Source organism: Salmo salar, chromosome 21 (genome assembly GCF_965601325.2).
Source record: "Salmo salar chromosome 21, fSalSal1, whole genome shotgun sequence".
NCBI classification, from domain to species: Eukaryota; Metazoa; Chordata; class Actinopteri; order Salmoniformes; family Salmonidae; genus Salmo; species Salmo salar.
In genome coordinates this window covers 20,786,995-20,800,142 of record NC_138311.1, presented here as the reverse complement: position 1 = coordinate 20,800,142, position 13,148 = coordinate 20,786,995, and the positions used below count along the sequence as shown (strand labels likewise).

At 40.4% G+C, this 13,148-nt stretch overlaps 2 protein-coding genes across 5 annotated transcripts; one reads left to right on the top strand and one right to left on the bottom strand.

Moving 5' to 3' along the window:
* The first annotated feature begins 5 nt into the window (after positions 1 to 5).
* trappc2 (trafficking protein particle complex subunit 2) lies at positions 6 to 5,909 on the top strand. Of its 2 annotated transcripts, none has more exons than XM_082966890.1 (5): positions 6 to 121; positions 330 to 450; positions 679 to 825; positions 3,433 to 3,514; positions 3,604 to 5,909. In XM_082966890.1, the coding sequence occupies exons 2-5, from the start codon at positions 356 to 358 to the stop codon at positions 3,700 to 3,702; spliced, it is 423 nt and encodes a 140-aa protein (XP_082823016.1). In that variant the 5' UTR covers positions 6 to 121; positions 330 to 355; the 3' UTR covers positions 3,703 to 5,909.
* A 306-nt stretch (positions 5,910 to 6,215) lies between these two features.
* LOC106581920 (ras-related protein Rab-9A) lies at positions 6,216 to 9,857 on the bottom strand. Of its 3 annotated transcripts, none has more exons than XM_014164386.3 (4): positions 9,538 to 9,857; positions 8,941 to 9,074; positions 8,797 to 8,826; positions 6,216 to 8,694 (listed from the first exon to the last, which is right to left on the bottom strand). In XM_014164386.3, exon 4 carries the CDS (start codon positions 8,649 to 8,651, stop codon positions 8,046 to 8,048), a length of 606 nt encoding a protein of 201 aa, XP_014019861.1. In that variant the 5' UTR covers positions 8,652 to 8,694; positions 8,797 to 8,826; positions 8,941 to 9,074; positions 9,538 to 9,857; the 3' UTR covers positions 6,216 to 8,045. The 3 variants fall into 3 exon arrangements, with proteins under 3 accessions (XP_014019861.1, XP_014019864.1, XP_014019862.1); XM_014164389.3 differs by having other exon boundaries at positions 8,941 to 9,024; XM_014164387.3 differs by lacking the exon at positions 9,538 to 9,857 and adding an exon at positions 9,372 to 9,531.
* Between the last annotated feature and the right edge of the window lie 3,291 nt (positions 9,858 to 13,148).

Genomic DNA, 13,148 nt, shown 5'->3' with positions numbered 1-13,148 from the left:
GTATTTTATATTCAACTTTTCATGTCGTTATCAAACAGCGACGTTATTACGGAAAGGAGAGGCTCGTTTTTAACGGCTAAATACACATTTGATTTATCAAATTAAAACCATTGCTTTAGAGGTAAATACACATACCTATGGGATCTTTATGAAAATTAAGACTTTTGTAGTTTGCTTCAATGTGTTTAGCTTGACGATAATCACGTATTTGCAGCACGCTAGCTACATTAACGTTAGCTACAAGCTAATTTAGCTAGCTAGTTAAGGATTTAAGTCCAGTGTCCATATTACTACTATCCAATAATGTGTATATATTTCTGTGCACACAGAAAATTGCAGATTGCTGGAAAGAAACATGTCTGGGAGTTTCTATTTTGTCATGGTTGGGCATCATGATAATCCTGTCTTTGAAATGGAATTCTTGCCTGTTGGTAAAGCTGAGTCAAAGGAATGTATCGTTATGATATACTCAATATAGTATGTATGTGTGTGTGTGTGTGTGTAAAATACATGCATACATACATACATACACGTGTATATGTGTGTTCCTGATAACTGTCTAAAGAGGCAGCTAGCCTATATAACTATGTATTGAGATATTGGTCTACATCCAGTAGATAGAAGAGGATGCTGTAATGCCCACTCAATTACCATTCTGTCTCTTATATGTAAACAGGATGACCACCGGCATCTGAACCAGTTCATTGCGCATGCAGCCCTCGACTTGGTGGATGAAAACATGTGGCTGTCTAACAACATGTACCTGAAAACTGTGGACAAGTTCAACGAGTGGTTCGTCTCTGCCTTTGTCACTGCAGGACATATCCTTTTCTAGGTTTTACCCAATACCTACAGGTACAGTTGAAGTCGGAAGTTTACATACACTTAGGTTGGAGTCATTAAAACTCCTTTTCAACCACTCCACAAATTTCTTGTTAAACAAACTATAGTTTTGGCAAGTTGGTTAGGACATCTACTTTGTTCATGACACAAGTCATTTTCCCAACATTTGTTTACAGACAGTTTATCTCGCTTATAATTCACTGTATCACAATTCCATGGGGTTCATCTGTACAAACAATAGTATGCTAGTATAAACACCATGGGACCACGCAGCCATCATACCGCTCAGGAATGAGAAGCGTTCTGTCTCCTAGAGATGAACATACTTTGGTGCGAAAAGTGCAAATCATTCCCAGAAGAATAGCAAAGGACCTTGTGAAGATGCTGGAGGAAACAGGTACAAAAGTATCTATATCCACAGTAAAACGAGTCCTATATCGACATAACCTGAAAGGCAGCTCAGCAATGAAGAAGCCACTGCTCCAAAACCGTCATAAAAAAGCCAGACTACGGTTTGCAACTGCACATGGGGACAAAGATCGTACTTTTTGTAGAAATGTCCTCTGGCCTGATTAAACAAATATAGAACTGTTTGGCCATAATGACCATTGTTATGTTTGGAGGAAAAAGGAGGAGGCTTGTAAGCCGAAGAACACCATCCGAACCATGAAGCACGGGGGTGGCAGCATCATGTTGTGGCGGTGCTTTGCTGCAGGAGGGACTGGTGCACTTCACAAAATAGATGGCATCATGAGGGATGAAAATTGTGTGGATGTATTGAAGCAACATCTCAAGACATCAGTCAGGAAGTTAAAGCTTGGTTGCAAATGGGTCTTCCAAATGGACAATGACCTCAAGCATACTTCCAAAGTTGTGGCAAAATGGCTTAATGACAACAAAGTCAAGGTATTGGAGTGACCATCACAAAGCCCTGACCTCAATCCTCTAGAAAATGTGTGGGCAGAACTGAAAAAGCGTGTGCGAGCAAGGAGGCCTACAAACCTGACTCAGTTTCACTAGCTCTGTCAGGAGGAATGGGCCAAAATTCACCCAACTTATTGTGGTAAGCTTGTGGAAGGCTACCCAAAACGTTTGACCCAAGTTAAGCAATTTAAAGGCAATGCTACCAAATACTAATTGAGTGTATGTAAACTTCTGACCCACTGGGAATGTGATGAAAGAAATAAAAGCTGAAATAAATAATTTTCTCTACTATTATTTTGACATTTCACATTCGTATAATAAAGTGGTGATCCTAACTGACCTAAGACAGGGACTTTTTACTAGGATTAAATGTCAGGAATTGTGAAAAACTGAGTTCAAATGTATTTGGCTGAGGTGTATGTAAACTTCTGACTTCAAGTAGCCTTGTCTGAGCCAGAACAGTCCATAGTGCAGGAGCATATTTCCTGTTTCTGCAGCTTGAGTCAACAGCTACAATTCAACTCTACTTATGATGCTAGTCACAGGGACATACTCCCAATATTGAGTGCCAGGCAGAGAACCATTGGGTCCTGTTTTTTTGTCTTTGGGATCTGGTAATGAATGGTGTGGCTGTTGAGCAAGTTGAGGAGACTTAATTACTTGGTGTTACCTTAGATTGTAAACTATCATGGTCAAAACATATTGATTCAATGGTTGTAAAGATGGGGAGAGGTCTGAATGTGATAAAGAGATGCTCTGCTTTTTTGACACCACACTCCGCAAAGCAGGTCCTGTATGCTCTAGTTTAATCTTATCTTGGTTATTGTTCAGTCATGTGGTCAAGTGCTGCAAAGAAAGACCTAGGTAAGCTGCAGCTGGCCCAGAACAGAGTGGCATGTTTTGCTCTTCATTGTAATCTGAGGGTGAATATCAATAGTATGCATGCCAGTTCCTCTTGGCTAAGAGTTGAGGAAAAACTGACTGCATCGTTTCTTGTTTTTATAAGAAAAATTAATGTGTTGGAAATTCCAAATAGTTTGCATAGTCAACTTACACACAGCACTGACACACACACTTACCCCATCAGACATGGCACCAGGGGTATTTTCATAGTCCCCAGGTCCAGAACAATTTCAAGCAAACATATAGTATTATAGAGAGCCATTATTGCATGGAACTCCCTTCCATCTCATATAGAGAAAGTGAACAGCAAACCTGGTTTAAAAAAATAAAGCAACACCTCACGTCACAACGCCTATCCCCCGTGTGACCTACTTTTTGTGTGTATGTACTGACATGTATATGTAACTGAGAGATGCACACACATGTTAATGTTTTTAAATGTATGTAAAGTATTTTGTCTGTAATGTATTTTTCGTTATGTGTCGTACCCCAGTAAGACTAGCTGTCACCATTGGCATCGGCTAATGGGGATCCTAATAAAATCAAGACTTGACTGGGGATTGAACCCACAACCTACAAATTTCAGGGCGGACACCAACCACAAATCCACAGAGACCTATATAGCCCTCTGGAAACATTGCAACAAAACATAAATATTATGTCTACAGTGTTGAATTCAACAAATCGTCATTGTTACAAAGGGCCCAGACAAATAATTATTGTGTGTGTTCCATTTTTCCCTTAACCATCTCCATCACATATGAGATTCATCATGCTTCATGATGTACGACAAGAAGATGGAATCAAAAACTTCTTCAATGACGTGTACGATTTATACATTAAGGTGAGTTATCCTTGCTATATACAGGATGTTCATGTATAATTCATATTCTGATGATTTATTCTTGTTCATTATTCTGTGCTCTTTTCCAGTTTGCAATGAATCCTTTCTATGAAACCAATGCTCCAATCCGGTCGACGGCATTTGACAGGAAAGTACAGTTCCTTGGAAAGAAGCACCTCTTGAGCTGATGAACTAACCTCGACAACATGGTCGTGTAGCTTTTTGAATGTCTTCATTGTGTGCAGTTTCCAGTTGAAATATGTTTTAAGACATTCATAATATACAAATAATTTGTCTATGATCACCTGTTGTATGTGTTATAAATTCAGTATGTATTAGTGATACTTCCCAACCACTGTATAAAAGCGATTGTAAGCATGGAACATTATTGCATAATGAATGGATGGTACACTATATATATATATACAAAAGTATGTGGACACCCCTTCAAATTTGTCGATTCGGCAATTTCAGCCACACCCATTGCTGACAGGTGTATAAAATCGAGCACACAGCCATGCAACATCCATGGCTAACATTTGCAGTAGAATGGCCTTACTGAAGAGCTCAGTGACATTCAATGTGGCACCATCATAGGACGCCACCTTTCCAACAAGTCAGTTTGTCAAATTTTTGCCCTGTTAGAGCTGCCCAGGTCAACTGTAAATGCTGTTATTGTGAAGTGGGAAAGTCTAGGAGCAACAATGGCTCAGCCGTGAAGTGGTAGGCCACACATGCTCACTGAAAGGGACCGCCGAGTGCTGAAGCGTGTAAAAATTGTCTCCTAGGTTGCAACACTCACTACCGAGTTCCAAACTGCCTCTGAAAGCAACGTCAGCACAATAACTGTTCGTCGGGAGCTTAATGAAAGGGGTTTTCATGGCTGAGCAGCTGCCCACAAGCCTAAGATCACCATGCGCAATGCCAAGCATCGGCTGGAGTGGTGTAAAGCTCGCCGCCATTGGATTCTGGAGCAGTGGAAACGCGTTCTCTGGAGTGATGAATCACGCTTCGAAATCAGATGGACTAATCCGGGTTTCGCAGATGCCAGGAAAATGCTACCTGCCCAAAATGCATAGTGCCAACTGCAAAGTTTGGTGGATGAGGAATAATGATTTGGGCCAGGTCCCTTAGTTCCAGAGAAGAGAAATCTTAATGCTACAGCATACAATGACATTCTAGACGATTCTGTGCTTCCAACTTTGTGGCAACAGTTTGGGATAGGCCATTTCCTGTTTCATCATGACAATGCCCCTGTGCACAAAGCGAGGTCCATAGAGAAATGGTTTGTTGAGATCAGTGTGGAAGAACTTGACTGGCCTGCACAGAGCCCTGACCTCAACCCCGTCAAATACCTTTGGGATGAATTGGAACACTGACTGCGAGCCAGACCTAATCGCCCAACATCAGTGCCCGACCTCACTAATGCTCTTGTGGCTGCTGTGGAGACTTGCTTCCATTCAATGTTCCAACATATAATGGAAAGCCTTCCCAGAAGAGTGTAGGCTGTTATAGCAGCAAAGGGGGGACCAACTCCATATTAATGACCATGATTTTGGAACAAGATGTTCGACGATCAGGTGTCCACCTACTTTTGGTAATGTAGTGTATGTGTGAGTGCCACCAGAATTTTGTTTCCAAGTTTGATAATAATGACATGGTTTGTATGAGGCTTTTCTCTGAACTTGAATGAGCTTGTTAAACACTAGCCTGTTCAAAAGACGGTAATGTTAAAAATTCACAAAGCTGTCTGCCGCAGGGGGAATTCTCTGCCGCTGCCCAAATGCTCTGTGCAAATGCAACTATGCCCTGCACACAATAGTTTTGGAAACATTTGCAACCTTACTTTCATATAAGCATAAATAATTTTTCAAATACAAAACACTTAACGTACGCAAATCAGGAAAGTTGCACCCGGCTGTATTTTGTGGAACACTCGAAATCTGGAGTGGCATGTTCGTAGCCGGCTGCAACTTTGCTAAACTGCGCAAAGTAAGTGTACCTTTTTGTATTTGAAAGATTATTTCTTGCTTGTATGAAAGTTAAGTTCCAAAGGTTTCCAAAAAGGCGTATTTGCGTTTAAACAGAGCATCTGAATTGTAGTTCACAGCTGTGGTCCGTACCATTGGCTGAGAAGCCAAAAGGGTGGCCGACTGTAAGCTGGTTATACCCCCCCTTTGGGTTCTTGAGAGCTAGTTAAATCGATGTAAATTTGGCTGAGTTTACACAGTTAGCCCAATTCTGATGAGATCTGCTCTGATTGGTCAAAAGACCCATTATTGGCAGAATATCAGAATTAGGCTGCCCGTGTAAACTAAGCCATTCATTCCTGACGTTTGTGAAATGCTCTGACTCACTGTCCAGTTTCTCTGATTAAATACTATCATTAACATAATTTGGGTATTTCCTCTGGTGATCTTGTTCCAAATAATTCACTGGTTTACATGTTTGTGCCATACAAAGTAATGTTGATACACCAATCAATTTCTGCTAAATTGAAATCGCAGGACAATTGATTGAGGGAATGGTCTGCCTGTAATGGGTCCTTTATGAATGCAACAATCACACCAAACATTTCTCAATGACTTCCTGCTGAAGTCTTACTCTGATATCTTCATTTTTCAAAGTGTTTGTTTTCATAATTTGTAGGGGTTTTTTTCATAGTGGGGAAGAAATATAACCATGTTTTCAGGGGAAATGATTCATTCATGGACAGTTTATTCAAATAACATTTTCCATTCAACTTGCATTCCAATCATTCTGGACAACACTGCTGTAGCTAAATAATATGAAAGTGTTCTCAGCACTCTACCTGAATTAGATGAAATATGAATGAGGAATTTGATATATACAATACTGTAAAATCAATAACTGTTGAAATCCAGTCTTAGTATCAAAACTATACTAGCAAGTAAGAAAATGAAATTGATCTCCATAAATGTAATTAAAATGCATGTAAGATTAGATGTCCATAGAAAAACTGGCAGTGGGTTTTGCTGATAACATGACGATGATGAGACCGCCTATAAAGAGGTCAGTGACCTGGTAGTATGGTGCCAGCACAAAAACCTCTCCTCCAATGTCAGAAAGACAAAGAATCTGATTGTGGACGACAGGAAACGGAGGGCTGAGCACGCCCCCATCCACATCGACGGGGCTGTAGTGGAGCGGGTCGAGAGCTTCATGTTCTTTGGTGTCCACATCACTAATGAATGAACATGGTCCACACACACCGACAGCGCCTCATTCCCCTCAAGAGGCTGAAAAGATTTGGCATGGGCCTTCAGTTCTACAGCTGCACTAACTCTTGACTCATTACATACACTGCTGCTAATGCTTATTATCTATCCTGTTGCCTAGTCACTTTCCCCTACCTGTATGTACATATCTACCTCGTACCCCTGCAAATCGACTCAGTACTGGTACCCCGTGTATATAGCCAAGTTATCGTTACTCAGATTTATTTGGCATTGTTAGGAAGGGCCCGTAAGTAAGCATTTCACTGTTTACAAAGCATGTGACAAATACAATTTGATTTGAGGTACATACAGCATATTACCTTGTTCAATCATATCCACCTAATTATCACCCATCTTAATTACAATTATCCAAGATATTGCATCACTGAAATTCTGGTATGATAAAAAAACCAAAAACATCTTTACAAACTTAGTGGTAGTGAGCATAAAATGTTATGCAGTACATATACATAGGATACCAACTCAACTATTTATTGAACATTCCTCATCTCTTATCCTTCTATGAAGGTGTTAAAACATGGAGTCCATTACATAATGATAACTCATTAATTACAGTATGTTGAGAACAAATATTGCAAGGCCAGCAAGTTGTATAGAATTCTCAGCACCTATAATAAACAGTAAGAAATCATAAACCTTCATTTCTGCTTACATTTCTCCCTCTACAATAAAGTAGTGACAGTAAACCTTGAACTTAATCAAATAAAAATACTGCATAAATTACTCTATCAACATTTGTTGTTATAAATATATTATGTATATTCCTAAACCCATTCAGGTCAGTTGATTAAAGTGACTTGCTTTTAAAGTATCACATTCCGGGTCATATCTCTGGATAAGGTCCTCAATACAATTTCAATGCAATCAAATATATTTTCACTGGTAAGGCAGCACATCTCAACCTTGGTTTCAGTCACAGTGTAAGAAACCCTTTCTACAAAAAAATAAAAAAAAGGACCTTTGAGTGTGTAACATGAATTGGAAATTAAACTTTGTAAATATATTTCTGGCAACCACATTGTTGTAATATGTTTTATAATTCAAATACGGCACAGATTGAAATTATAATGCATTTCTTGGAATCTAACAAATAATACCATTCTTCAGCACCCTCTTCACATCAATGAGTCCAGAGACCAACAAGCCCAGTGGATTATCATCCACAGACACTAGCCAGTGCTTGCACATGCTATTTGAGAGAGCATGAGTGTTGATAAGCCTGTGTGTCTTCCTAGCTCCAGTTCTTTATAGGTTGTAGGCCCTACATTATATCAACAGCAGGAAGCACTGGAGCGGGGCTTTCTGTGGAGGTTAACTGTGTCTGTGGGGATGAGGTGGTCTGCCCTCTCCTCCATGGCTAGCACATTCCGCACCGCCTCCTCAAAGGCTATAGCTACGTTGGTGGAATCCTTGGCACTGGTCTCATAGTAAGGGTGATTGCCGTTATCCCGACACCACTGTTGAGCATCCTCAGCAGACACCTGCCTCTCCGTCACATCCACCTTGTTCCCCAGCACCACGAAGGGGAACTTCTCGGGCTCCTTGACGTCGGCGTAGTAGATAAACTCCTTTTTCCAGTTGGCCAGGTTGTGGAAGCTCTGGTTGTCATCCACGCTGAAGGTGAGCAGGCAGCAGTCGGAGCCGCGGTAGAAGGGAGTCCTGAGGCTGCGGAAACGCTCCTGTCCAGCCGTGTCCCAGATCTGCATGGTGACCAGACGGCTGTCCACTTCCAGGTCCTTGTTGAGGAACTCCACGCCGATGGTGTGGAAGAGGTGCGTGTCAAACTTGTTGGTGACGTAGCGGTTCATAAGGGAGCTCTTCCCCACCCCTCCATCTCCCAGCAGGATGACTTTCAGCAGGGATGACTTGGCGGTCATGGCTCTTAAACGACACGTGGACTCTTCCTCTGGAGAATAGGACCTGGAGGACAGTAATGTGTAGCTAACAACTGTAGCACAATAGCCTTCAAGTTTCTCAAACTTGTTTTTCCACCTAAAAAGTATGTCTAGGAGCTAGACTTACCTTTACTGCTCAATGTAGATATTCTGAAACCTATGGAAAACACTTGCATGTTATCACCATCTTACAACAATTAAACACTAGTGAAATCGCACAAATAGGGAGAAGTGGAATGTGGTTAACCTTCACCAAAGAGACTTGACTTACCCGTGAATTATTGAAGCCTCCCTCGGTCTCAGCTGGCCCGGATCATGTGCTACAGACAATGGCCGGGTTCTTAGTCACGTGTGTCTGTTTCGTGTCGGTCATTATAAGGTGAAGCATAGTCAACATTCAAACAGCTGGAATGAAACATTAGCAAGCAATGTGTTGACTGAACCTTCAAGTATAACTACATAACATAAACATTCAGTACAGTGACTGCACAGCTGTCTGTATTACCAGCCCTTTTACAAAACATACCGATACATAGTTAAACTGACATGTCATAGCTACTGTTTGCTAACAGTAGTTAACAAGTTAAATTGCTAACTAGTTATCTAGCTAATGTTAGTATTGTATAACTAGTTAAATAGCTAGGTAATTATGACACGGAAGAAAAAAAAGTCACGGTGAAATATTGTTTGTAACTAACTTACAATAAAAGAGGGCGCAACGCCCTCACAACAGGCTGAAGTTGGATGACAATCAATATTTAGCTAGCTTTATTACGCTAGTTAGCCTAGCTACTATAGCTATTAAGCATGCTGAAAACGATTTAGCAAACGTTAGCTAGCTAAACCTTCAGACACTTAGTTACCTTACCGTTGGCAAGTTTTGAAAAACACATCCAAGAACTGTGATAGTTAAAAGCTTTTTTTCAAGCTGTCAATTGTTTGGCTTCGATGGGAGTTAGCTAACGTTAACTAGCTGGCTCTCGCTCGCTCAACACTGATGGCTGCGTTGGCGGGCTAGCCTCTGTTTTCACTCATGTGACCCAAGAAGTCTCGAGATTTTTACAGTACTGTCAAATGTTTTCGAGTCTCATCACCCAGTTCACAATAGCAGATTATTTATAATAAAAAGCTATTTTAAACAAACGCGACTATACTGGTGACTGTTTTAGCCATAGAGATTAATAGAGGACTCATCTTTGTATCTGTGTAATTATAGCGTCTGTGACAGTATTGGGGCTATCTCCATGTTAAAGTAGTACATTTACATTTACATTTAAGTCATTTAGCAGACGCTCTTATCCAGAGCGACTTACAAATTGGTGCATTCACCTTATAATATCCAGTGGAACAACCACTTTACAATAGTGCATCTAAATCTTTTAAGGGGGGGGTTAGAAGGATTACTTTATAAAAAAAGTAAAAAAGTAGTACATCTTAAACATCTTAAAGTACATCTTAGTACATACTTAAAGAGGTACATCTTGTACATCTACATCTAGTACATCTTCTTCTTTATGATTGGCTGATCCTTCCTGATGACCCAGTTGGACATGACTCCAACAGAGTCACCAGGTGGGATCAGCCAATAAAGTTTGGAGTCCCACCCTGTTGGCTACATTAAATGGTGGAAGCCCTCAATGCAAGGGGCCAGGGTTCCTGTTTAGAAGCACAGTTTCAGGGGATATAGTTTTGCTTAGGTACTGCAGTTTAACTTAAGCCCGGCCCAGAAATGCAATTTCTATACACTCCCACATAGAGAAATCAGATTAGAATATTCCTAATAAAACACTTTAGTCATCACCCTTTTTCACAATACATCCATTGAATTTTTCAAATAATTGTTGCGAAGGCCGACAATATTAAAATATTTTTTCATCCAATGTTTGCCATGTTTGTAGGTGACGTGATGACATTGTCACTGTTCGCACTGCTCCCTGCGCGCACTGGGTGCTACCCAGATATAGACTGTACATGAATCAGTGTTTGCAAACGTGAGTAGATTACCTTGAAAAGAACGGTCAGACATCTTGAACGCAGTCTCCAGTTCTTATAATACCAATCTCGTTGCCATGCTAAAATTCTCCTTTTGGCCACTAGAGGACTCTATCATTTTCTATGGTTTTAGCCAGTAAATAGCTAGCCAGCTGCAGTACTCAGTCAACACCACTTCTGATTCTTACAGAAACAGAGCCACCAGAGGGCGATAAACACACGGTAGACAGGACTAGACCAGTACCAAAATCAAGCTACTTTTTTCATAACTTTTGACCAGAGGATAGACGAAGTTATAGATATAGCATTAGCCTGGTAAATTGGTTACGATTATTTATGATTTCTAACATTGTAGGCCCATATTTTACACAGTCTGTCAGCTGATTTGATGTCTGTAGTAGGCCTAATATTTTCATGGTGTTGTCTATTAAAGAGTAAAAACTGGCCAATTAAAGATAATTTTTCTTTTGCAATGCCTATGGAACACATTCCACTACATCAGTGGTTCCCAACCAGAGGACCCCTGGGGGTACTTGAGAAGACTCATGAGACAGACCATAGGTCTACTGAATATAGGCCTATTGGTAAAATGCACATAAGGTATTTCAGGGATACTCCAGGCAGAGCAAAATCCAGTTGGTGGTACAATAACCGTAAAAGGTTTGGAATTACTGCCCCTAAGGCTTTTCCACTACTCCCCCACTAATTTGTTTTAAGTGAGCATGTGTTGCTTTCTGTGAGAATGAGTTTGGCAAACAGCATTTCTCTAGCAGTAGTGCTGAGCGATTAAAGTCCCATGATGGTAGTGACTGCCCATTACTGCTTATTAACTATTATTTATTCACATTACTTTACATTAATAAAATATTTCAGTTGTTGTATATATTACATTTGTTTTATTTGACGACTTCATTATTTAATTCCAAGTCATCTCTGTCACTCGGTCACGTCATGGGGCTCCCGAGTGGCGCAGCGCTCTAAGGCACTGCATCTCAGTATTAGAGGCGTCACTACAGACCCTGGTTTGATTCCAGGCAATATCACAACCAGCTATGATTGGGAGTTCCGTAGGGGGCGCACAATTGGCCCAGTGTCGTCTGGGTTAGGATTTGGCCGGGGTAGGCTGTCATTGTCAATAAGAATTTGTTCTTAACTGACTTGCCTAGTTAACGTTCTCAAGGCGCCCTCTACCGGCGGCGTCATTGTGATGCCCTAAAGTGGTGATAGACTCCGTCCAGAATGACTAGGTTTAACTACTGTTTTGTCTAAATTACACTATAGTGCCTGGAAATACAATGACATTGCTAAAGTAGTCAAATATTTAGTTTGAACCAACTTTTCCAGCATTATCATGTTGTCAAATTTACTTTAGACAGCAAAGTTTGTCAAAAATACCTAGCAATCTAATGTTATACTGCATCTAAAGTCAATCTGGCATCATAAAAATAATGACAAAAGGTTTTCCTACTAGTTATTGGCATCCTTTTGAATGCCATTTTATTTCAAAGCCACAGTTTTGTTTAATTTAATTTTTTTAAATATAACCTTTATTTAACTAGGCAAAGCCAGTTAAGAACAAATTCTTATTTACAATGATGGCCAACCCCGGCCAAAACCGGACGACGCTGGGCTAATTGTGTCCACCCTATGTGACTCCCAATCACGGCAGGATGTGAAACACCCTGGATTCAAACCGTAGTGATGCCTCCTGCACCAGATTCAGTGCCTTAGACCACTGCGCCACTCAGGAGCACTGTAATGCACTTTTGATGAAATCTTCATCAGCGCTCATTGACAATGCATTGAGTAGAATACTCAGTTGGGCATCAGTCCAAAACAATAACGTTCAAAACAATACTGAGGAAACACGCAACCCATGAATAGAGCTGCTGCCTGTACTGTCTGACAAAATCACTATTTTAGTAGTTCATAGTTCATAGTAAAGGCATACTTTTATGACTGCTGAATACCAACTATTAATCACTTAATAGTTGGTAGAAATATCTTGTGAAGCAACTGCTTTCTATCCCTCCCCCATGAAGCAACTGCTTTCTATCCCTCTCAATCACACATTCTCTCTTCTCTCTATCTCTGTGTCTGGTGGGCTCAATGGATTATGGTCATTATAGTTAAATACCATGTTTTCTGCGCTTAATTATGTAGAATATTGGCCAGTTGGAAACTACAACTCCCTACCACATCGCACAGTTCTAGTTTAATCTGATTTATATGTAGAGAAACTGTGCATCTTGCTCACAGAATTTTTTTTAAAGAAATGGAATTCAAATAATTGAACCGACATCAATAATTAGTTGTTTAAAAATCTACAAATAACAGAAATGTTGGTTAATCGCTCACTAACATCTAGCAGTTATGACAGATCAAGCTTGGTGTGTGAGAGGTTGTGACCGTTTTAGTATACATGGCCTCATAGACAAGCAGCTGGTGACCACAAGCAAAGACCATTAGAATGAAATATGGACAGAG